Here is a 24,374-nt window from a genome sequence, read left to right as displayed (position 1 = left end):
AAAGGCTCCAAGGCCTGGAACACCTTCACCGTCCTGAACTATGCCGTAACCGAATATTATGCCAGGCACAAGCGGCGAGAAATCGAAACTCTATCTGTGCAACTCATGCCTAAACCGGCGTCTTCATCATACCAGCCCAGACATATATCAATTGCTTTTCCACCATCTTTTTTTTTCTCAATGACCCCTGCCTTCAAAAGATCCCTCAGCATCAAACCCCAGTGAATCCAACTCAATTATTCACAATGAAGTCCCTTATTCTTGTCCTCCTCGCCGCTGCTTGGGTGTCTGCCCAAGATCCACCCTCCACAGAATGCAAGAGCAAGGAAGCTGTCGCCAGTTGTCTCGAGAACATTGATGTATGCATCATACACACACGTTTACCCTGTGACTCATAGCTCATGTTGCTCTAGCCTGAAAAGTGCAACGACGACATCCCCTGTCTCTGCGCGGTATATACAGAGGCCAACAAGTAAGTTTGGCACCCCCAACGCCAGCTCAGCAATAACCTTGGTGTCTTTGCAGTTGCTTCAGAAGTTGCCCCGACGATGTTGAGGCCAAGACGTACGCCGAAACCGCAGAAGGCTTTTGCAACTGGGGGGCCGATGATACCGATGATACACCTGAGTGACGGGAGCGTTGAACTCTTGGTCGCTTTCTCGTACTGCTGCTGGAGATCCGGGTACGCAGGCTATTCGAGCTCCAAGGACCGAGGTGAATGTGCCATCGTTGATAGTACATCTCATAGACCCATCATTTCAAGCCCCCTTCTCTGTTACTGTTCCATGTCAAGGCTGAATTATCCAGCTCAGGCATTCAGGTTAGCTGCAAACTGCCTGACAGGACTGCATCCTCGTTCAGTCACATGCCGTGGCCAGGATTGTGAATCCGCGTATAGGTACTCCGTAAGCATAACGTGAGACTCTGTGGCCGGTCTTGTCCTCATCGCCGACGGTGACAATGTCCTTGGGAAGCTGAGGAGCCTGAAAGCTGGTGTTAACAATGGAATTAGCTAGCGTTGAGAGAAAGCATTCTTATAGGCATGATGGGTGGGAGTAGATTTCGGTCTCGAGGAAGACTTTTGGTTGAAGGAGAGTGGTAAGAAGCTTGCGAGTTGGTAATATGAAAGGGGAGAGAAGTGTCTGATGGTTGTAGAGGTGGTGAGGGATTCCGATTCTCAGTCGAGGGAAACGCTCAACTTTATACTTGTTCCGTCAGAACGAATCATTTTAAAGCTCATGGCAGCTGCCCTCTTCATGACTGTGTGTTTGCAAGGTTTCGAAGACTGCTCCTGCATGCGAGGTTGATGTCCTCCTCAACTCTTTGCCATGGATATAGCGGTCAGAGGGACAGGCATGCCATTCAAGGAAGGGCACAGCCAATGAAGGGTGAAGTCAACGTGCTTCAGGAAAGACATGAGACATAACTCTGAATTTGATGGTCCAGACCTTGGAAAGTCAGGGCTTCTTGAAATCACACGTTCAGCTAGCCACTACTCAAACCATTACCACATACAGGCAAAGAAAACTCGAAAATTCTGAACTGAAGGGTGAGCAGACTATTCTAAGAGAGAAAATACTCTTCAAGAGCTCTGCTGTATCAGGTACCTGATACCTCAACAAAATGGCGTCCAGCCAGCCACATGTTATGCCCTCGGCGGCCCTACATATTATAACCCCCCAGCCACTATCAACACCAAGAAGGCACGTAAAAAGAAAACAATCAGACAAAGTCTAGAACCCGGTTACGCGAAGGGGAGAGAGCTGTTCGCAAACCTCCTGCGAACTGGTAACCGATATCTTCTCTTGCGTCAGCTTCTGCAGCTGGAGCCACCTTCAGTTCCTTATCTGGGCCTTACTTAGCTGGCAAATGATATTTCGTGTCAAGCCTGTACGCCCTGTCATTTACTAAGATATTTCGTCATCTACGTATGATATAATCGAGGCCCTCAACGTCTTCTGGCATGTTACAGGGGCTACCGTATTGCCAGTCTGACATCAACATTGGATCAGCGTTCATTCGGTTGGGGCAAATCACTACGCCTGGGTGTACACAGGCTATGGGTTAGGGCCCAGTACAGGTGGGAAGCAAGGGGCTGTGTGCAGTCTCGACTCCTCATAGGATCGTCTGAGTAAATCTCAGCCCTGTTTTACACTCCAGTACCTCCATATAATGGCGTCCCCCGTTCATCCCTCAACTAGCCCAGCCAAACGAGGACAGCCGTCACCACCTCTCGCCATCATAAAAGCTGCAGTTTATTGACGAGCCATCACCCTGCTCACCTACCAAGTCTCTCCCCGCAGATACCTTTGCATGGTTATCGACATGCTGGCAGCTCTTCTTTTACGTACCGCTATCATTGCCACGCCATGGCTGGCAAAGCTAGTCACAGCTGAATCTGGTGGTAAGCTCGTTCTCCACGTGGATACCGCTTTGCAAGTGTACTCTGAGTCACTGATCTACTGACCTTGTGTATGCAGACCCAGTAGATGCGCAGAAGCCCGTTCTAGCCACGTCTATTTTGAGCTCAATGACAGGAACAACCATGGAATGTTGCGGCGATTCCATCTCTGTTTGCGGAAAGACGGACAACATCAAAGTCGTTCGCTCGCCCAAGTCCACCGTCTACGTCACCCGGAACAACGAGTTCGAAGTGACAACGGTACGTTTCTGTGAAGGAAGAATATTTGCTCTCAATGCAAACATACTCACACAGAAGTCAGGTACTTCCGCCAGAATACGTCACCGTCATCAAATCAGTGTGGAAACAGTGAACAATCAAACCAAAGGTACCTACACAGCGACTCCAGCCAACCTGAACCCCTCCCTTACTTTTGTAGGGCAGATGACTGACATTGACTGGTCCGAGTTTAGGTCACTGCCGTAACACTACTACTATCTACGACGAAGTCACACCACAGTCACAGTTGACCGCAATGTCACCACCACCTGCGAATACGTCCCCATAGAGTACATCACGACCATAGAAGTCAGAACCGTCACTGCTAAGGCAATCCACCAATGCTTTGTTAAGGAAAAGCACCACCTCGGGTCTGATCCTGTCCAGCCGGCTGGCAGCGGGCCCTCCGTCCCGAATGTGCAGGGGGGGAGGCGCGTCTGCGGAGAGACGAAATTCGTCAGGGGATACGGATGCAGGGGGTGAAGCTTCTGGAGCGGCGTTTGTCTCTGAGTCTACATCAACAGATACTGCAGCCGCGGTCTCTACCGGGGAAGATATCCCGTCGGCAGGTACTGATGTGGATGCGAACGCAGGTGCAGACGCGGATGAGGATACGGATACTGGTGCTGAAGAGGGCCCTTCAGCCCCAGGATTTCGTTACTTCTAAGGAGGCGGGGTGCAAGATGAAACCATCAAGCCAACTCACAGGATTATGCGTGTTGTAAATGCAGGGAGAGGGGGGCTTAGGTGGCTTAGGGGGCTTGAAAGGATTCTTTGTGAGAATTCCACTCCTTGTAGAGTACGTTGAGATAACCAGGGACTGGCATTTAAGAAATTCATCTCCAAGCTGTCGTGTGTGCCCAGACTGAGTTTAATAATGATTGTGCATGTAGAATCATCTGATCGAGGATAATACGGCCCGTAAGCTGCTCATCATCCCGCGCGAGTCCACGCTGCGTCAGCTTGACATAATCAATAAGCGCGTTGCCATGTGTACGTATGAGAAAGCTACGGGCCAAGTTGCATACCTGGATTCTTCCGCTTTCCTCAAACCCAGCCTAGCTATCTGTTACATTACTCTGCTGATTATCTGGCCCGCGAACGCCAACGAAGGAACTAACATGACCCTCGTTGCTGCAAGTGGAGCTTAGATAGGGCTGAAACTTTGGCTGGGTGTCATTTCGGACTCTTACGGCGCGGGCCGCAAACCGCACAGATCGAGACCAAGTTCTAACAAGGGCAAGCATCAAGTGAGCCAAGTGTTGAGGATTTGGCGCTTCCTGGGCTCGCTGGTCGAAGACAGTGGTCACCGTAGTGGCTTTCGTTTCCTTGCGTGGTAGTTTCCTACACTGTGTTGTAATATCTCATGTATTGTCTCATTCTGTTCCGAGACACGGATTCGTTCTTGTACAGAACTTGCCGGAACTCGAACTCTGCCGGGAGAATAGGAAAGACTCCGCTTCTTTCCAAGATTAGCTAATTAGCCATATTAAGGATGATATGATCAAGCCCATCAACGCCTAAGTGGCGTAGTGGTAGGCTCAACGGGAGCTAATCGTAACTAGGATGTGAGACATAGCTGCCAGCTCGCTTTCCTGAGGAAGCAGGCACTTTAAAAACGGCAAACACCCCGAAGCTCAGCTCGCACTTATTGAGATGGCGTCAAGATAGTCTTGCATATGTAGGCTGCCACATATCACTGCCACCTGTTCTGCGATACCGGCTTTTGCCCAAAACGCCGGCATCCACGTGATGCCATGTGCCAAACAGTCTGGACCTACAGCCTGAATCAAATTCGGCCCAATGTAATTGCGAAGCGGCTGGCTGCAATAGGTGGAAGCATTAGCCTTCTGGCCTCTGAATGTGAAGCAGGGATATCCAAGGCGGCTGAGACAAAAGCTCCCTGCTTCGTAATCGTCATTACCCGTGGACAGGGCATGAGGCTGGCCGTTGAGGGACACTCACCGAGTTAATATCGACCTTTTTTCTTGGGGGCTGAGATGGACAAAAAACAGCAAGCAGGCGTTCGCTTTTAGGTACCCAAGTACGTCGCATATGACATGCCATAACTCACAAGCAGCCTCGCTCTATCTGATGGAACGTTTTGACCTGAATGCGGACTCTTTTATGCCTGGGTACGTGGCCTGAATTCTTTGATCTTCCTAGGCGCAGCCCCTCCTCAATATACTCATTTGAACACGGCTCTGAGAGTGACATTATCTACACCCTATTGTGCCCGGACGAGGTAGTGATGTTTATCGACATGTCGTGCGTCCACTCGTACTCATGTCAACCACAATCCAGAGATCATGTTACTGGCCACGTGGGTCGCACTGTGGCGCTACATATTTGAATTCACACCGAGTTGAAGCTGAGACTGGAAGTTGATGTGGTTGCCGCTTTTCGGGTATAGGGTTATTGGAGACTAGGAAGTCTCAGCTCGATGTATTTTGTAGAGGAATTGATCTTGAAGGAACCTAGTGGTGATCTATTGAAATATCAAGATATGAGCGACGATTTTCCCATACCATCTAATGTTAGCTGCGTCCTGTCCACTTGAATTGAAGTTGTTTGGCAAGCATCACCAGTTCCAAAGATGTTATCCAGCCATGCAGAAACGCGAAGGCACATCGAAACCCTATACTGGAAAGAGAAGAGCTGTACTTCGCAAATAGCATGCTCTTCAGCCTTTTCAACAAGTAAGAGTCAGATCGAGATCTCAGGTATCCAAGATGTATGACATAGGACACTCCCATGCAGCAACTTAAAGCCTTGGGATGTTAAAACGTCCCCGTGTGAATAATTGGTTAGAATTTCATGTCAATTCGTCGATTCTGATTGTTATTTTAGTCACAATCCTGATAGCTATACTTACCTACCTAACCTTGTGATGGGAAAATGGACAAGTACAGAAGCACACAAGCCCATTCGGACACATTTCTGACCGCCTCTTCAAGAAATTTTGAGGTGGTAGAGCAGATTACATCTAATGCAATCATCTATGGTAATACATAAGTATACGCCTGGTAAGTCATCCGCGCAACACGGTCAAATGGGAAACAATGCTTCAATTGCTCAGCGTCCCACAGAGGGCGATCCCGAGTTTGGCGTTGAAAGCCGCTCGCGTTCTCTTTAGATAATTCGGCCCATAGATGCGGCTCACGGTGCAAAGTAGTCAATTAAGGGTTAAAAAGCCGTAAGTACATGTTATTTGCTTCTGAATAGATAAGCCCGTGTGCGCTAGGAGAGCTGACCTCGTTGTTTTCCGGGAAGCCGCAAACCGTAGGGCCATGCCTCAGTCTTTGTGACTATTTTGAGACAATTTTGGCACTTTATTCATCTTGAACATCGATAGGTAGCAACTTGGGAGCGGTTTCGTAGTATCAAGCTATTGAGCCATAAGACAGCTATGGTTTGCTCCATGATTAGGCCTTTGGAGGCTGAAACTGTCAGTAGGAACTATATGTGGACAGGCAACCATGTAGAACACTGTAAAAAGCATATCCCCACCTCATGGACCGCGTTCTATCAAAATTCATGTTACAACGGGCGTGTCCTCCACCCATCCAAGGTTCTGGTCCAGTCTCCCTATCTCCATTAACTTTCTTCAAATGGCCGTAGAATCCGAGCAACAGGTCTAATCCCCATCGAACCTTTAGGGTAAGGTGGTTTACTGCCCCAAGTGAGGCCGAAACCAGCACTGACCCTTCCTATCGTGAGACGCGGTGGCTGGTTCTTCATGTCCGGCACAGACAATAGCCGAAGAGACGGGCCGGTTTCCGCATCCCTTGGCGTGAAGAGAAGGCATGGATAGTTTGACTTTATCCCGATCTCCTCCCGCGAGAACGTGCACTTCCCCTTCCGTGGTTGGAGGTCGATCTAGGTTGAAGAGCACCCACCCAATAACCATGGCAAGCACCGTGATTTGAACGCAATTGAGGGCAGTCACAAGGACCTCATGATCCCTCAGAATATCTAAAAGGGCTTAGTAGTGAACGGGAGATACAAACCCACATCAGATACAATTCCACATTCATCTTTGTGAACACCGGATGTTTCCCTCCGTCGGCACCGGCCTTATTACTAGCCTTAATATTTCTCCCATATTCACTGTCTTGAGGCTATGGAACGGGCCAAGGGATGTTTTTTAATTACAACAATAGTTGAAAAGGGTGAGCGGCTGGAGTCGGCCCGAGTGTTCAGGAATGTGAAATATCTACGGCAGACGGCACGCGCATTAGCTCCCTAGGCCGTGTGGAGTGGGTTTCTTTATTTGGAAGCGGTGAAGAGCCCGCTCAGCCTTATCTGTTCATAATTGGAGACCTATTCGAGGGTATAGGTATTATGGAAATGTAATATTTCTCCTTCTGTCTTTATGTACTCCAGACGCAGAAAATGAGGCCGTATTTACCTACCTAACTAGGTAGTGATCATGAAAGACATCTGTCTAGCATCATGTCCAGGGGAGATTTCCTCCGAATGCGTCAAGACCATTTTTCTCTAGTAGAAAATCTAAGTTACCGCTTCTCATTCGGGGTCCAAGGGTCTAAGGGTCCTATCCTAACTGAAACCTTGTCGCAAAAAGGTTGAGAGCGGGACTATGCTCTGTCGGCAGAGGACTCGGTCCGACTTGAGATGCGGTCTAGTTGGATAGGAATGCCAGGCCGTGTAGAGATGGATAGGATAGATGGTTTCTGTGTTTCTGTTGTATAGTAGTCTGTGAACTAAAGGACCATGATCTTTGTATAAATATCGACCTTCTCGCCTCCCAAGTCTAGCTTTCTTCATCAGCATCAGCACAGCAATCATCCCAACAATCACTCACCTTCACAACCTTTCAACACTTTCACACAACCACCCCAAACCATCAAGATGAAGGTCACCGCCGCTATCACCATCCTGGCCGTTGCTGCCAACACTGTCATGGCCGTCCCCGTTGTAAGCTACCTCTGCAGCCTAGTACCCGCCAACAACACTGACAACTCTACAGGCTCCCCGTGAGGAGGCCGGCATCTTTGATCTCGTCCATACCGGCGTCAACACTGCCGCTGGTCTCGTCGGAGCCGGTCTCAACACCGCCACAGGCCTCTTTAACCTGGCCTTTGACGGGGCGACCTGCGCCTTCACCGGCTTCTTTGGTGTTCGACGACCTACTTGCCAGGGACGCGCCATCCTTGGCAACAACGGTGGAATCATTACTACCAAGGGCGACACTAAGGGCAACTCCAACACCAACATCAGCCACGAGAGCAACAACGACAGCTTCAGCTTCACCTACACCACCGAGGAGGACGGTCGTCTCAAAGTCACCATCACCCCGGATGCCAAGGGCAAGTCCCAGTGCGTCACCATTGTCAAGAAGGAGGGCGAGATCAAGGATATCATTTCCCGCGAGGCCAAGAAGTGCCTGTAGGCGCTTGCCAATTGGGCTCAGTTGCTGAGCACGACATAATCTGCCGATCATGGTAGGCTCTCTGAGCTGAACCATTGTAGGCCAAGAGTTGGGGGCAAAAGGAGGTGCATTAGATAGTCAGTATTTCTTACAATAAAACCATTCAGAGGGACTCTATTGGTGCCAAGTGCATGCCCCAAGGCATACTAGTGAAAGCTGAACTGCAGTGTCACCCATTTTCCCCCTCCAAGGAGCCAAGGAACAGGGATCGCCCAGTTTATCTGCAAAGCCACTAGGCTGTGTTTCAGCCTTGCTTACGGTCAGCCCTGAAATGACGCTTACCCTTGGCAGAGCCAATAGACCTGCAATCTTGGATTCCCCGCTCCATGGTCTGACGTCGTTTAATAAGCTCGCTTGGGCGCTTAATTAAAACTGTATCGTCTGCTCAACCTTTCACTGACCAAAGGTTGCACACCCAAAATGTCGGGTAACGGGAGACTAAGGCGTCTAATCGTCCTGGTGGATGGCTGTGAACCGCAGGACGGCAAGAGTGAATAGCTTCATCCTCTAACCTTGACACCGCTCATTGCTGACCTTTCGCTAGAGGACACGAACCCTTCGAGTATCCAGAGGATCAAGACCCTGGTGAGGGAGGGTGTTTGCCACGTTGGAGGAGTTGAGATCGCCCAGATCCCAAAGTACTACACCGCTACTGCCAGTACTCCAAAGCTGAGCGACAGATGGAAACCCAAGGCTGCCAGTGCTGATACGACTCCTGAGCTCATCAAGACTATTGTCAGGGACATCTCGTCAACTCTCGAGCGTCCTGAAGATGAGCTCTGGCTGTACGGATCGGGCCATGGCGCCTTTGTTGCTCGGGCCGTTGCTGGCATCATCCAACGTCTTGGTTTGGCCAAGACAGCGTCGCCCGAGATATTCGACGACCTCTATGACGCAGCACTTGCACTCATCAAGGCCCAATTGGAGGACGACTTCAAGAACGGCCCCCAACTCATCCAAAAGATCAAGATCCACGCTGATGAGCCACCTCGGATACGGTTCGTCGGTCTCTTCGACACGGTCATTCGCACACCGCCAAAGGCCAGCGCATACGACATTTCGTTTGGTTCCTCCATCGAGATCCTTCGACATGCCCTCGCCATAAACGAGACCCGCACCAGCAGAGCGCTCCAGGCTTTCAGTGCCCCAGAAGAGGCTGAGATGGCCACCCGATCGTTCATCCAGGCTTGGTTCTTGGGCACGCACGATGACTTAATCGGTGGCACAACCCACGATGGCCTCTCCCTGTATCCGCTCCAGTGGATCATCCTGGAGAGCTTGTACGCTGGGCTAAACTTACTCTCTATGGAGAGCTCAACAGCCGCTGACAATCCAATGTCACTTGTGTTTCCTCAGTTTGCTGGCAATTTGCCAACACTAGATGGTTCCGAAGACATCCAGTGGCGACTGCAGTTCGCAAATGGCATTCGGCTCAGCATGTTTGACATCCAGAGCTCTCATGGCAAGCGGTCAGCCTCTGGGTTGGATATTCACAGCTTGAAGCTTGACTCGGATCGATACAAGCATAGTCCTACACGTAAAATCTTTGGAGCTGATGGAAAGCTCCTAGGATGGAGTGACAATGGTATGGCTGGTTTCATCTTCTCATCCCTAGTTCTAACATCTCGCAGGTCCACATGGCACAATGATCCATCCATCCCTCTTTTGTGTTCTTGACCGTTACCCCCGATATCTTGAGCTTCCCAATCTCAAAGCACTCAAGGCTCAAATCACCAACTTTCAGGACACTTACCTGGTCGAGGACCCCGAGTCACTTGCCCCTTGGCTTCGAGATATGCAGCTCCAAGCCAGTGGTGTCAAGGCGTTCCGAATTTTAGTCTGCGGCAAGACGGGCGTGGGAAAGTCGACACTCATCAACAAGGTGTTTGGCGTTGAGATGACAGACGAGTCTTTGTCGTACCAGCAGGGTGTTCATGACATCAACGTGGCGTTTGAGTCGCCAAAACATCCTGGATTGCTCATCCACGACTCCAGGGGTTGGCAAGCGGGCAGTGATACCGAACTTGACTTGATTGCAAAGTTCCTTAGACATAGAGCGTTTCAAGAGGATCCCGCAGAAGCTCTTCACGTTATTTGGTGAGTCTTGCTTCACTTACTGAACTCACACATCTCACCCATCTTCTAGGTTTTGCGTTGATTCAGACGTGGCTCGTATCGAAGAAGCAGACAAGAGAACATTTGCGACTATTGCTCAATACTCGCATCAAGTTCCTGTGTTCGTTGTTGGAACAAAGAAAGATAAGCTCATGGGATACCGCAAAATGCAACTTCTAGAGGAGATTATGGAAGAGACAGGAAACTATAAAGAGGCCAAGAAGCAAGCTGAGGAAAAGGCCAGCGCGATAGCTGAGGCCCAGTTCGCCGAGCTTCGGAACCAGCTCTCACAGATCGAGCATTACAAGGCAGATGGCTTCTGCTGTCTTTCCAAAGGTACGCTCAGCCTCAGGCACTGACGGTTCCTAGATTCTAACAGCTCCCAGATGACGATGCAGGTATCAAGGATCTCCTTTCCCAAACTATCGGACTCATCGCCGACGAACGCGTACGTCTCTTCTGTGTTGCCGCTCAAGTAGTTGATGTTGAACAGAAGATCAACTCGGCGATTACAGAGTGTATGAGACTTGGAACCCACGCCGTCCGCACCGCAGCCGTCCCCCTCCCCTTCACCGGCATGATAGGAACACCTACAGTGTCACGGCTCATCTGCGAGCATGTGCTACAGTGCTTTGGCTTCCCCAAGACGACACCTGCAGAGGTTGAAAAGATCATGTCGGACGTGGTCATGGGAAACATGAGGGACTTTCTCAAGGTGTCTTTGACGCAATTTGCTAGTGTTAGCGCTGTTGCTGTGGGTGTCGCGGTGCCTACTGTGGGAATAGGCATTGTTGTTGGTGCTGCTGGTTGTCTCCTGGGCCTTCCTCCCACGGCGCGGATGCTTCTCAAGTGTTCCTGCGACATGATCCTAATTCTCGAACGGTCGTTCCGCTACGATGGCAAGTATGTTTCCATCAAGCAGATCGAAGACGCCGCAAAGTATTACTCCAAGACAACAATCACCTCATTCTCCGGCAAGGAGAAGCGGCTTCAGCAGCAAGTCCACGACGAGATCAACCAACTCATCCCTCTCAAGAAGGTATCGGTTGGTTTCAGATTCAACAAGCTGCGGGGATCTATCGAGGAGATTATCTACAGCAACCGCTTCGACAACGTCCCGAGGAACGCGTCTCTGAGAAGCTCCTCAAGCGTCGCGCTGGCACACAGTCACAGCGCACCTTCGGAGCTATCTGCAGCACCACCGCCCATCTGCGAGTTGCCCGGAGATGAGGTTCAGTTTCCTACACGATCTCTAACAGACTCGGACGGCTACCTCAAGGCCGGCGATGAAAAGCTGAGACCTGTGGTTGAACTGCCTGTAAACGAGGAGGTTGTGCCTCAGAGCTTGGTGGTGCCAGTACAAACAAACTCTTCCGAGAAAACTCCCACACCTCCTCCAGCGCCTCAGGTTCGGCCTGCCGAGCTAGATGCGAATCCACAGGCCAATGACCCTTCTGAGGAAGCAGATGGTTCCTCAGGCAAGACCAAGTCCGGCCTTCGCTGGAGCAAACCCTCAACATGGAAACTGAGCTCAAGAAAGTCAAAGAACAAGTGAGGATGAACTTAGGGTTTTATTGGATTCACGCGAGCAATAAGATACCAATGCCGGATGTTTTTCGTTATTTCTCATGTACTACCAGACATGTCTGCCCAAGTTGCTACCATAATATCAAGAACCTTCATTATCGCCAGGCATCCTGTCATTGCCTCATCCCACTAGTTTCAATATCTCTTCTTCTCTATCACGATATGATAGAAGCGCTAATGACTATTGCCATGTCATATCTGGCTTCCCTCCTGGAAGCATCACCCGGAACGGCCACCCTCGCTCCTGATGGATCGCCCCAACAATCTTTTGCAGCCATGAAGTTGCAAGTATTGGAATGGCGTACTCATATCTTTCGTTCATGGATATTTGCACAGCAACATCCCACGACTGTCTAGCCCCTTCGCCATTGCCCAGGCACAATTGAGCGTGAGCCATGGAGAGGTAGATGACGGCCAGAACCCAACCATGTCTGGTTTTGAAGGTCACTAGACTCTCCATTCTTTGTAGGGTAAACTTCCACAGCCGCAGAGCCTCGTCAAAACGCAATTGTTCGTGAGCGGTGCGGGAGACTAGAATGAGTCGACGCATATGTAGCATTTGGTCGTTGATGTCGTCCAGCTCAGGTGGCTCAACATCGGCCAACTGCTTAATAATGGACTCTGCGGTATCCAACATGCCAAGTCCTAGATAGGCTTCTATCATTGCCATTGACAGCCGTCGAAACGGACGGCCCTTCTTTTCAGTGAGGCCCGCAAGCTCTGGCTGAAGCACCGCAAGAGTCTTTTCGAACTCTCCCAGCTCGCAGTGGATCTCTCCAAGCCGAGTGACAATGAGGAGTCTTGTGTTGAGGCGGATAGGCTTTGTAGAGTTAAGCCATAGATGTTGCTCCAAAGACGCCTTGGCTGTCTGAAAGTCCCCTATAGAATGGAAATATCTCGCCGCTGTGCCCTGAAGCCTGCGAGTAACCTCAATTTCGAACGTCGAGAGCGGATGGATGCCCTCCCACTTATACATGAAAGAAGCCACGTCGTTGTCGTAACGATGGATCTTGTTTTCAAGGTGAGAAATGTGAAGTCTCCCTTGGAGAGCATTGTCGCAGCGGGTACCATTATCGTGATCTTCAGCAAGGAAGTCGATTATTCTGGCATCTGACCTCTCTAAGTTTCCATCAAGGCGAAGCATGATGCTATCAAAAAGAGCAATCGAGGCGTGGTAATAATATGGCATCGACTTGCGTAGCAGCGACTTGGCTCGTTCAATGGCAACACGACGGATTGCGAAGAAGTCCCTCTCAGTGAAGAACATGAGGGCGTCTATGACGTGCGTCTTTAGGGACATTGGTACTCGCTTCTGGTTTGTGGCATTGTCTAGCAAGGCCCAAATCGCCTTTTTCATGTGGGGAGGCCTGGAGAAGTTTAGCAGGTGGCTCAGTATCACAATGATGCACTTACCAGTTTACTTTGCCCTCGTAGACAAGAGGGCATGCGAAACAGATTAGTTTTAAGGCTGTAGTCGCCAGATCCTCCTGGGTCTGGGGAGACAGGCGACTGGTAATAGATGCCATTGCTTCAGGGCGAATGGACCAAGTGAGCGTCTTACCATCTTCCAACATTTGCTGAGCGATCTCAGGGCATTGGCTGGCTTGCTCGAGGCACTTATCATTCGATAAGACGGTTACCAGCCCTCGAGGAAGATCAAAGTCAACGGCATCTGTACTGTCGATTTCGCCGTCATCGGTCCAATATCTATGGGGAATCCGTACGCTCTTCAGCAGTTCAACGGGGACCTCAGAACCCCCGAAGGCGCAAAGGATCAAGACAACTTGATCAGAGGTTGGGAAGCAGTCATCGTAGGAGAGAGCAATGTTGTAAGGTGAGAGTTGGATAGAAGAATCTGCGGTTCATTAGTCAAACAATGGGAACAGGTAGAGATGCTGCTGACCGTCAAGTTGACTTGCGATTAACCGCTGCACAAAGCTGTCATAGTTGGGAATATTTGACCCGATCGACCGCAAGTGGTCAAATACTTCTTCATCATCAATGTTGAGATATCTCTCCCATCTAGATCGGGTAAGCACTCGACGACGTAGGTAGAGGGGTAACTCACGTTGATGAGGGAACCTCGAGCGGAAGCCAGAGGATAGATCCGATACCTCCTAACTTTCGTGCAATTTTGATATACTTGCTACCTGCGTAACGAAGCTCGGAAGGTTTCTGGCCTTGAACAACGCCGGATACCCCAGCCGAGACCCATGCCTCAGAGTCCAGCTTGGACCTGAGGAAGATGGTCACGCAGGCGAGTCGTCGACGCAGCTCTTGGTGGAAGTTATTCTCGGAACAGCCCCAGAAGTCTTGTACATGATCCTTGAACCTGTTGTAAAGTTGATCCACTCCCCCAACATCGACGGACTGTACCGAAAGAATCTTCATTGTGCGGTGATTATTGGGCACCACCTGATATCGGACCTCCCGAGCGAGTGGCTTCGACTTGGAGAGGATAGCTCGGACAGCCGATAGATGCTTATTTAGGTCAGAGACAAGGCCCATGGCCTCATCTGGGTCGAATTCAGCCGCCAAGTGGCGGACGGTGCTGCATAAGCACATGGTCTCTGGTGGCAACTCTTGACAAACTATGGGGCAAGATAATCTCGAAGGTCCAGATCCGAAATCTTTATTTCTCTCACGGTGAGAGGAAATGGTGCGTTTACCCCTGTCTGTGGGGCTGATCCTCTCACGGTGAGAAATTTGATGCTCCTGGCGGCTCCGATATCACGCCGACCGGACGAGCTAACCGTTCTTGTGAGTTTGATGGATCTTGGAGATGTCGGTTGTCTTATCTGATCTGTTCAATCATGTTGATCCGTGGCTCATATTCGCAGTGAAATGTGCTTTATTTGGCCCTTCAAACTTGACCAAGTCAAAGAAAACATGATAGCAATTACTCCTGCTGGATTGCGATGCTACAACGAGGCATTCTCTCCCTGTAACATCGAAAAAAAAAAACCACGTTCCATGCCCCACGATCCGAGCGTTTAAAGCATGGGAGACCATCGACTCAGGCGCCTTTCCAGGGCCTCGTCCCCCCCGTCGGCCGCCGTCACAGGGTGGGACTGACGCGTCTTTATCCAGCTGGAAGGCATCGGCTAGTGACTTTTTTTGCTAGTCATGGTTCACGAAACGAACCTTGTTCGTGATAGCTCCACAAATTTTTGATCTGATAAAGGGCGCCATCACCGACTTCAATCAGATAATTCTTTTCTCCAGCGCATCAGTCTTTTCTTTACTTGCACTCTTTGGCATTGATCCTCGCTCATATCGCAGCATGGACGTTTCAAAGGAGACCAAGAACCCCGAGCATGTCTCGGCCAATGCCTCTGCCGTCGACAGAGACGACAGCGACTCGGAGCACAATGGCAAGAAGCCTGTCCCTCTGAGCATGAAGATCCTCTCGGTCGTCGTCGTCAGTATGATTGGATTTGGAGGTCATTGGAGCAGCGGAGTCACAGGAGCTCTCAAGAGTACCTTGAAGAAGGTGAGTTGTTTGCTTCACCTGGAAATTGAACCATGTCTAATTGACTCCAGAAACTGCACATCACCAACACGCAGTATGCTGTTCTTGACACGAGCGAGAACTTCATCAAGACCGCTCTGATTCTCGTCAGCGGTATTCTCACAGACCGCTATGGAGGTGCAAGCACCATGCTCTGGGGCAACGCCGTCTTCAGCATCGGCGCCATCCTCGTCGCAGCAGCCACCACAGTCCGAAGCTACAAGTTCATGATCGGCGGCATCGTCGTCCAAGCCTTCGGCGACGTAGCAACACAAGTCGCCCAGTACAAGATCTTCTCCTCCTGGTTTCCCCCATCCTCCGGCTTCGCCTCTACTCTCGCGTTCGAACTGGGCATCGGCAAGATCGGTTCCTTCGTCGGAAAGGCCACGGCAAACGTCATTTCCAAGAACCTGGGCGACTTTAGCTGGGCGTACTGGATGGCTGTCTTTATGAACCTCTTCACCAACGTTGCCACCCTCTTCTTCTGGTGGTTCACCCGCTGGTGCGAGAAGCGCTATGCTGGAACTCGCGACCCGGCTACTGGAGAGAAGCTTACCGAGAACAACAAGAAGTTCGAGATTGGCAAGATGCTCCGTCTTCCTTGGACTTTCTGGCTCGTCTGCTTGTTCTCCCTCTTCCAGACTTCGACGGCCAATATTTTCTCTTCCAACGGTACCGAACTCGCAGAACAACGCTTCAAAATCTCAGCTGTCAAGGCAGGATGGTACTCGGCCATGTCACAATACCTGGGCTTCTTCTTCGTGCCACTTGTCGGCATATTCGTCGATCTTCTTGGACAGCGTCTCACCGTCATGCTAGTATGCGGTCTGGGAATGCTCCTCTCAATGTGCCTCGCAGCTTGGGGCCCAACAGTCGCCGGAACAGCAGCCAGCTTTGGCATCTACGCTATTGCTTCTTCATTCGGGCCTACCGTCATCATCGACAGCATCCGTACCAGCATGTGGTATCAAGAAGTCTTTGGATCCGGGTACGCCATCAAGATTGCCATCAACAACAGCATGACCATCATTGTCGGTGTCATCGCTGGCGCCATCCAGGACCGCGACAACGACAGTTACAAGAACGTTACAGTTCTATACGTGACTCTTGCAGCTGGTTCAGTTGTTGTGGCTGCCATCATGATGATTATTGGATACATGACCGACACCATTGGTTTCTTGCAATGGAGCCGCAAGAAGAGAGTCAACAACGGCCACATCATCAACACCAAGAAGGAGGAGTACGAGTCCTCTGAACGTGCTGAATGGCACCGCAAGCTTGGTCTCATCAACTTTGGGGCTGTCATTGTGCTTATTCTTGGTTCGTGGGCTGCTTACTTCTGGGGATTGGCAACTGGAAACCACTCCTAAAGATGTTCCAGCGGCGAGAAAATGGCAGGGGGGTCAAGAGGGAATAACTCTCGCCAGCTTCATACCAGAAGCTTTTGTTAACCACCCCTTGCCTCAAGGCGGCAGAGTCAACTTTGTAAGCCTGAATAATGTCTAGAAAAGCATCGTTCCATTTCAAGTACATCTAGAGCAAGTTATATACGAAATATCAAATATGTTCCTACTACTGTTCAAGTTCATTTGATCATGGCCATTCATCCGCAACCGGATATATATCGTCAAACTCAGGATAGGCCGGCACCGGTAACGGAGAACGAGCGACCTTAGCCTCCCTCACACCGTCCTTCTTATCCTTCTCAAACAGCTGCAGCACACTCTCGTTCTCAAAAGCAGCTGCCACATCAAGAGGCGTCTGCTGGGCATCATCCTCCAGCATCGTGTCCAGGCCCAGTTCCATCAAAGCACTAAAGGTTCTGACGCTTCTGCTCGCAGCAACGTGCAGCAGTCCTCGACCCTTGGCGTCCTTGGCAAAGAAGTCGGCACCTACCCTCCTCAGCATCTTGACTGCTTCTCTTTCTCTAGTTGTCCTGGGTGTTTTCGGTTTCCTTTCCAAGATGGGCGAGTACGTTGGTGACGCGGGTGGCCTAGGTGATACAGGTAATGCGAGCGATGCGGGCGATGCGGGCGATGTGGGTGAGATAGGTGAGTAGGTGGGCGACTGAGGAGACATCATCCCATCGTCACTCTCCGGATACCTTCTTCTTTTTCCTTGACAGAACAACTCTTTGCTGTAGGCACGGCTGTAGAATGCAAACAATGGCGTGTCTCCCATGTTGTTTCGCTTGTTCACATCCAACCCCCTTCCCACCAACTGCTCAAACAGATCAAGCATCTCCTCAACCTCGAGATACGGAGCAAGTACGTGAAGAAGGTTCTCGCCGTTTGCTGCAATCGCCGAAGGGTCAGCTCCTGCTGACAAGAGAGCCCTTGCTGCACGAACATCCTTTCTACGACCTCCCTGGCGGATTGCGTAGTACAGTGGCGTCCAACCGTCGCTATCTACCTGGTCCATGAGATTTGGTGCTTTGTCCAGAACATAAGCAAGCGAATCTTGGAACTGGTCAAACTTTTTCGTTTTATCGTGATCGTGAATCATGTGATGCAGGATATTCCGACCAAAATCATCCCGGGCCTCAAGGTCGGCACCGAGGGAAAGGAGCTTCTTGAAGATGGTCGTGTCATCGGTTCGATACTTGTTCTCCTGGCGGGAGACTACGCCATAGTCGGCCCCCTGGCGGCCCTCGCATGCCGCGTGGAGTAGAGTACGACCTTTGCTATCTCGGCAGTTGACATCCAAGTCCGGAACGCTAAGCATCGGTCCAACCAGCAATCCATTTCGCAGAATGTGATGCAGAACCGTCACTTCGACATAGTACTTGACATCGGCGTTTTTGGAACTCTTTTCCACTTGCCGGAGCCTTGCGAGTGGGTTTGCTCCATGATCCAGTAGAAGTTGCATCATCCGAAACGCTTCATCAGCTCTTTGTTGACCTGCGAGGCCATGCCGCCCAATCCACTTGTTGCCCAACTCCCTGGGGCAGCGCATGAGAGGGTAGTATTCATGTTCTTCCGTTACTGCCGATGTCCAGCTGTCATGATGATCCTGACTTGGCTGTTCTTGTTTCTCATCTGGCTTCTTGGGCCGGCGCATGTTTGCATCAACATCCCCTGAAAGGAACTCCTCCAGGCCTTCAAGGTTTCCATTCTGGATAGCAGCAAACAAAACATCCGCTGTTACAGTTGCGCCGTGAGACTTAAGGAGCCTGATCAAGTCTATATCATTGTGGGCTAGTGCGAGGCAGCTAGTTCCCTTGTCGTCGGAGGCGTTGACATCCGCGCCAGCCTCAATCAGCACCTTGGTCGCATCCATGCAGTATGGCCCATAGAGGTAGCGGAAGCCAATTCCTCCCAGAGATATGAGGAGCGGAGTCTGCCCGTTCGAGTTTCGAATGTTGATATCAGCACCTGCTTCGAGCAGGTAGGGCAAAACTTGGTGAACGTGCCACCATGCTCGGCCAAAGGCGACAAGGTGAAGGGTCGAGGACTTTTCAACATCCCTTGCCGATACGGGAGGGAACGACATTTCATTAACATCGACTCCAAACTTTTCGACCAACAACCGGACCACGTCCATGTTAGGCAGTTGTCTCCGGACAGCCTCCATGATGAAGGGTTCCATGGAGTCATGGCGTTTCTCAGATGCAAAGAAGCCCCCCTCTGCATTCCAAAGACCAGGTCGTGTCTTGTCACCAAACGCATGCCAATCTCCCTTCTCCAACCTCGACTCTGCCTCGAAGGTGCCGATCTTGTCGACGAGACGAGAAAACCCGTAGCGGATGAGAGTCGACAGGTTAGATCTCAAGCCCCAGTCCTTGTCGCGGTTCGGGAGGAAAGTTGCTCCCATATGGGCAAGCCTTTCCACGAGAAAGTACTTCCTTCGGGCCAAGAGGAAGGACACTAGCTCATGATTGCTTTGTCCTGCTTCTAGAAGTCTCAGATCCGTTATGATACCGATTGAGGCTTCATTCGTCAAGGGCCGCAAGGCCTTGTTCCAGTCTGCAATGTAGTGTTCATGTCGAGGTTCCTTCAGCCTTCCATGCTCGGTCAACACCTCCTTCAGGCACGCAGCAAGGTAATGCTCCTCCCTTTGGATAGCCTGTCCGATGGAAAAGCTTCCATCATCAAAGCCATCGATTCGATAGACCTCGGCGCCGTGTTTGATGAGCATGTCAAGAATTTCCTCCAGTCTGGCCGCGCTTTGTTCGGTCAGTCCGTGTAATCCATGAATATTTGGCACCCGACGAGATGTGTCCTTGATTTTCACAGCAGAGACACTCTTTCCATTCTCAGGGACATCCGTCGACGGGTGAGGGTCCTTCCACAGTTGGTCCTCACCCTCAAAGCCAATGCAGGCTTCGAAGGGCTTTCCAATCTTGACATCGGCACCAGCTTCAAGCAAAAAAGCCACTGTTTCCGGTCTCCCCGACTGGCAAGCGTAGAAGAGCGGCGTGACCTCTTCTCTATCAAACGTTTGGGCGTTGACACCTGTCACAGGCTTCGTCGTGCCGTATCTTTTTCGAAGCGCGTCGAGCAGACGGCCGACCATATTGCTCTCTCTGCAGCGTGCAGCGATGTGAAGAGGAGTCATGCCTTCATAAGTAGCTAACTTAGGGTCACCACCGGCGTCCAGAAGTCGGTTGGTGTAGAACTCATCGCCTGTGGCTGCAATGTGCAAGGGGGTAATGCCATCGAGGTCTGCACAGTCGACCTTCTTCATTCGCGAGATCACATAGTCGATGGGCATGAAGCTCCGTGGGTCAAAGTCATCATTCTTGCGATGGTCACCAGGGGCGCACAGGATGTGCAGCGGCGTACGTCCAGCATGGTTCTTGGCCTCTACGTCCAGGCCTCGTTCTATGAGTTGTTCCCAAAGAAACATCATTCTCGTACGCCACTCAGTGTCCGAATTTTCCTCGCGGAGAGCAAGCTCATGAAGAAGACCGTTTCCGTAATTGTCAATAGCCTCGAGATTGAGGCCACGACTGATCAAGGAGTCGAGGCGTGCCAACATATCACTCTCTGACTGTTCGCGACCTTCGACGTCATGATGTTTAATGACTTGATGGAGCAGCGTTCGGCCCTTTCGATCACGGGCGAAAATAGAGGCGCCTCGATCAACGAGATGTTGAATTGTGTGATTAAACCGCTCTGGACTCAGCCTATCATCGTCTGAAAACAAGCGAAATAGGTGAGTCGCCCCATTACGGTCAACGGCGTCGATGTCAGCGCCGGCGTCAACGAGAAGATCAAAGAGCTCTGAAACGCCTGACTTGAAGTCGTCCAAGTAAGCTAAAGGGGCCAAGCCTTCCTGATTCCTGAGGTTTGGATCAGCGCCTGCTGCCAGAAGAGCCCTGATTCTGTCACGGTTGAACCGCCGTTGTTGTAGCGCAAGATGCAGCACGCCATTGCCTTTGTGGTCAACCACCTTGCAGTCGGGGTTGTATTCCAGAAGTTGGTCGAGGGTTTGGGTATTTTTTCCGGCTTTACCGAATTCATAAAAGATGCTTGAATTATGAGACCTGTCTAGCATGTAGAGAAGAGGAGTTTGTCCAGATCTCGTTCGAGCTTCGATGCTGGCGTGGCCATTTTCGATGAGAAGTCTCATGACATCTTGATTTTCCACAACATGTAGCGGCGCACAGCCATCGTTATCGGCGATATTGGCATCAACTCCAGCATCAAGAAGTAACCGGGTCATGAGAGCCGATTTAGCTGTGCGATGAAGTAAAGTCTTCCCCGTTGCTGTAAGTTGATGAACGTCAACGCCCGCTTCAACCAGGAGCGAAAAAAGGGTCGACAAAATCTCAGGGTCACCTTGTGCCGTATAGTCATCCAAAGTGGTTGCCCAACGGCAAATTGAATGTAAGCAGTTGAACTTGGGCGTCGGCGCGTTCAACGTCTCCGAGGCAGAAACGGACTCAGTATAGTCGGCTCCGGTTCCTTTGCACTTGACGTTTGGGTCTGCTCCCGCCTCTAGAAGAACTCCGATCGTCTTGAGATCCTGAGGCCATGCGCAAGCGTGGAACAGCGGTGTGTTGCCCTCGAGCGTGTTGTTGACATCAACCCCAGGAACCTGGAGAATCCTGGCAACCACTTTCCATCTGCCGCGCTCTGCAGCCCAAGCCAAAGCACGGTGAACAGTGTCAATCTCGTCGATGAACGAAAGAAACACTTCGACTGTCTCCAGGTGCCCGTTGTTACAAGCACACTCAAGAGCTGTATCTTGAGTAGGAACGTACCAGAAGCCAGAGTAGTCGTCTTCCGGTGGTTCCGTGCGTGGAATAAGGTCAACTCCCGCCTCCAGAAATGCCCTCACAGCCTCAAAGTGGTTTTTTGATGCTGCTTCGACAAGTGGCTTCTCCCCCTGATCAGGTCTTTGGGGATAGAGGTCTGCCCCAGCAGCAGCCAAGATACGAATGATATCTGCATGCCCGTTTGCAGCTGCCATCCAACTAGGAGATGGCATGTGTCAGCTTACTGCTGCTGATGGGAATTCTTACTCTTGAAGCATTCTGGAGAGTACTTACAGTGGCGTTTGGTCATATTGGCTGAGTGCGTCCACCTCGGAGGTTTTAAGCACTTCATTTGTATATGAGATCAGCCCTTCCTTGGCCGCCACATGGAGCGGTGTCAAGGACTCATAGCCAGGGGCTTCCATCCGAAGCCACCGCCTTCGGTTGTCGTCATCACCCAATAACTTGCCAATCTCCACGTTGAGCGCTGTTTGGTCATGTCCAGCAGCTTCAGACCGGTTGGCATGGTGGGCCCAGTTGTTGATGGCGTACTCAAAGAACGGATACTTTAGCCTCGATTCTAGGCCCACAGGTCGATCCGATTCCTCGTGTTGCCAGCGCGAATACTGTTGGGGTTGGTCCAGGGAGACCGACTCAAGACAGCCAGCCTGCAAGTATTGTAGACAACTTGTAGCAAGTGCGGCATGGGTTGGGCCCCTCTGCAGAATGGGATATCCAGGGTCGTCTTCAGACCGCGTCGTACCCTTGAGGTACTCTGTAAATGAATGATGAATGACCGAAACTGTCTCATCCGCCAAGATCTCCAAGAGTGGCCCACAGGCAGCTCGAATGAGGCTCTTTGTTGTTTTCAGATCTCGTGTAGAGCCATCAGGGCTTATGACCTTTATTAGTTCAGCAAGCTCAAGCAATCGCAGAGGGCGGCTCGCGTGGGTAACTGCTTGCAATATCAGGTGCTGGATTTCCTCGGCTACACCAGATCTGCGAGCATGCTCTTTCAGTAGATCTGTGTACAGGACGTTCAAGTCTGCGGGAAGCCGTGAGATCACTTCGGTGATATCAGCACCCTGCTCCAGAAAGGCATCCATTGCCAGCTTAGCGTAGAGAAACAAGCCGTTGGCACGACCAGGGACGGCATTCATGATAACCTCCCATTCGCTTTGGGGGATAGCCGAGTTGGACAGTGTGTATTGGACATATTTCGAGATGTCTGCATCGACCATATTCTCCTCCAGCCGAAGATGAAGGCATGGAGCTAGCCTGAGGGGATCTTCGACGGTTGGCACTGGGCGACTGGTGATCAACACCTTGACTGTTTTTGGCCGCCACGATCCGAGGTCTCCCAGAGCGGAAAGAAAGTCGTTATTTCCTTGATCCATCTCATCGAGTGCATCAGCGATGCAAAAAGCCTTCCCAGGAAGATTTTCCAACGCCATCTTGAGATCTTTCCACATGTCCTCCATTGAAATCGATTCAATGGTCCGGCGCAAGTAACTCTTCAGCAGCTTCTTCTGAAGGGGAGGACTATAGTCCAGCACCTGGTCCAGCCAGTCCCGCAGCAGGGCTTTGGGCTCATGATTGGCATCGATGATTTGGCGGAAGAAGAAAAACAGGACTGGACATCCGGGGTTGGAAGCGACTATCTCGTTCACAAGATTGGCCGCCATTACCGACTTTCCAGATCCTGGAATGCCCTTGATCCAGAGCAGCCCATGCTCTTCGCCCTGTAGCCATTCCTGATATGTGCTGCTCGAAGTGAGCCAGACACCTGTGCCAGCTACATGAGCGGCTTGATGCTTGCGAAACTCGCCGCCAACATTGTCATACGAGGTGGGCTCCAGCCAGGAACGGATCTTTTGTATGTTTTCCGGAGACTCTGGGAGTATCTGCTCGGGGTTGTAGTTGCTGATATCATCACGATCAATCATCTCGACATCAACGTCGCTGTCAACCGTGACAGAGTCATCGTAGCTAGCCATGGCCGACATGATGCTGCCTGGTCGAGGCAGGCACTAGCTGCTGGTGCCAACGCAAGCCAGGCCAAGTGAACAGACAATATCGGCGGACTAGAAAAGATTCAGGAACTTGACTTGTAGAAGTTGATGAGAAGAGACCAAGAGGTTAAGGCAACACCTCTGACGAATCGTGTGTTGCCATCATTGGCCAGCTCGGACTTCGCAGAAGAGGGGCCAGGCAGAGCGCGACGCACTTGGCAGCTGACGCGCATCAGCTTCCTGACAGGGGGGCAATGAAGGCATTGTGTTGGCTCAGAGTGATACGATTGAAGTAGCAGTGCTGATATATTGTGATTCTGGTTATTTTTGCCTAATTCAAGCGGCTTGAGAACACCCTAAAGCCATTCCTTCCCTTGACACTGAGCATCTTGAGTCCGCAGGTGTTGCGAGGTTTGCATCGCGAGAAGCTATGCTGACTAATCTCGGGTCTGATAAGATAAGACCTGATAAGATGATAGGTAGGCAGGAAGTGAGCTGGAGCCAAAATCGACACGTCGAGCAATTAATGGCCAAGGTTTCACGAATAAATTTTTGGGGTTTATGCCGGCTCAATAAGACTTAGTACTAAAGGAATCAATGGGCCAAAAGACCATATCATAAAATCATTACTCAGTGCGTCTGTTAACTCTGGCTTCTAGGTTGCCTCGCTGATGAGTGCACTCGGCAGATTGCCTAGGTACCCATGTTACCCTACAGCAAGTGCTGATGAGCGGTGCTGACTAAGGGACTAAGATACGGTAAGAAACCAGATTATCGGCTATCGATAAGATGATAAGATGAAGCTCAACTGCCAA

General features: G+C 50.9%; 6 protein-coding genes across 6 annotated transcripts; 4 read left to right on the top strand and 2 right to left on the bottom strand.

Moving 5' to 3' along the window:
* Nucleotides 1-245: 245 nt before the first annotated feature.
* LRP88_11316 (uncharacterized protein) lies at nt 246-631 on the top strand (the record flags this gene model as incomplete). The annotated part of the gene is made up of 3 exons (XM_083247746.1): nt 246-359; nt 414-472; nt 526-631. 3 exons carry the CDS (start codon nt 246-248, stop codon nt 629-631), a joined length of 279 nt encoding a protein of 92 aa, XP_083096894.1.
* A 1,694-nt stretch (nt 632-2,325) lies between these two features.
* On the top strand, nt 2,326-2,774 carry LRP88_11315 (uncharacterized protein; the record flags this gene model as incomplete). The annotated part of the gene is made up of 3 exons (XM_083247745.1): nt 2,326-2,404; nt 2,481-2,662; nt 2,724-2,774. 3 exons carry the CDS (start codon nt 2,326-2,328, stop codon nt 2,772-2,774), a joined length of 312 nt encoding a protein of 103 aa, XP_083096893.1.
* A 5,778-nt stretch (nt 2,775-8,552) lies between these two features.
* LRP88_11314 (uncharacterized protein) lies at nt 8,553-11,802 on the top strand (the record flags this gene model as incomplete). The annotated part of the gene is made up of 2 exons (XM_083247744.1): nt 8,553-8,585; nt 10,744-11,802. 2 exons carry the CDS (start codon nt 8,553-8,555, stop codon nt 11,800-11,802), a joined length of 1,092 nt encoding a protein of 363 aa, XP_083096892.1.
* A 213-nt stretch (nt 11,803-12,015) lies between these two features.
* LRP88_11313 (tetratricopeptide repeat protein) lies at nt 12,016-14,399 on the bottom strand (the record flags this gene model as incomplete). The annotated part of the gene is made up of 4 exons (XM_083247743.1): nt 12,016-13,109; nt 13,396-13,689; nt 13,750-13,847; nt 13,903-14,399. The coding sequence occupies 4 exons, from the start codon at nt 14,397-14,399 to the stop codon at nt 12,016-12,018; spliced, it is 1,983 nt and encodes a 660-aa protein (XP_083096891.1).
* A 718-nt stretch (nt 14,400-15,117) lies between these two features.
* LRP88_11312 (major facilitator superfamily domain-containing protein) lies at nt 15,118-16,715 on the top strand (the record flags this gene model as incomplete). Its single annotated transcript, XM_083247742.1, has 2 exons — nt 15,118-15,327; nt 15,378-16,715. 2 exons carry the CDS (start codon nt 15,118-15,120, stop codon nt 16,713-16,715), a joined length of 1,548 nt encoding a protein of 515 aa, XP_083096890.1.
* Nucleotides 16,716-16,938: 223 nt separating this feature from the next.
* On the bottom strand, nt 16,939-23,553 carry LRP88_11311 (uncharacterized protein; the record flags this gene model as incomplete). Its single annotated transcript, XM_083247741.1, has 3 exons — nt 16,939-17,237; nt 17,469-21,766; nt 21,842-23,553. 3 exons carry the CDS (start codon nt 23,551-23,553, stop codon nt 16,939-16,941), a joined length of 6,309 nt encoding a protein of 2,102 aa, XP_083096889.1.
* Between the last annotated feature and the right edge of the window lie 821 nt (nt 23,554-24,374).

This window comes from Fusarium phalaenopsidis (genome assembly GCF_050370095.1).
Source record: "Fusarium phalaenopsidis strain FUZ10S chromosome Unknown contig_32306, whole genome shotgun sequence".
Classification (NCBI taxonomy): Eukaryota; Fungi; Ascomycota; class Sordariomycetes; order Hypocreales; family Nectriaceae; genus Fusarium; species Fusarium phalaenopsidis.
This window is presented reverse-complemented; position numbering and strand designations above follow the sequence as displayed.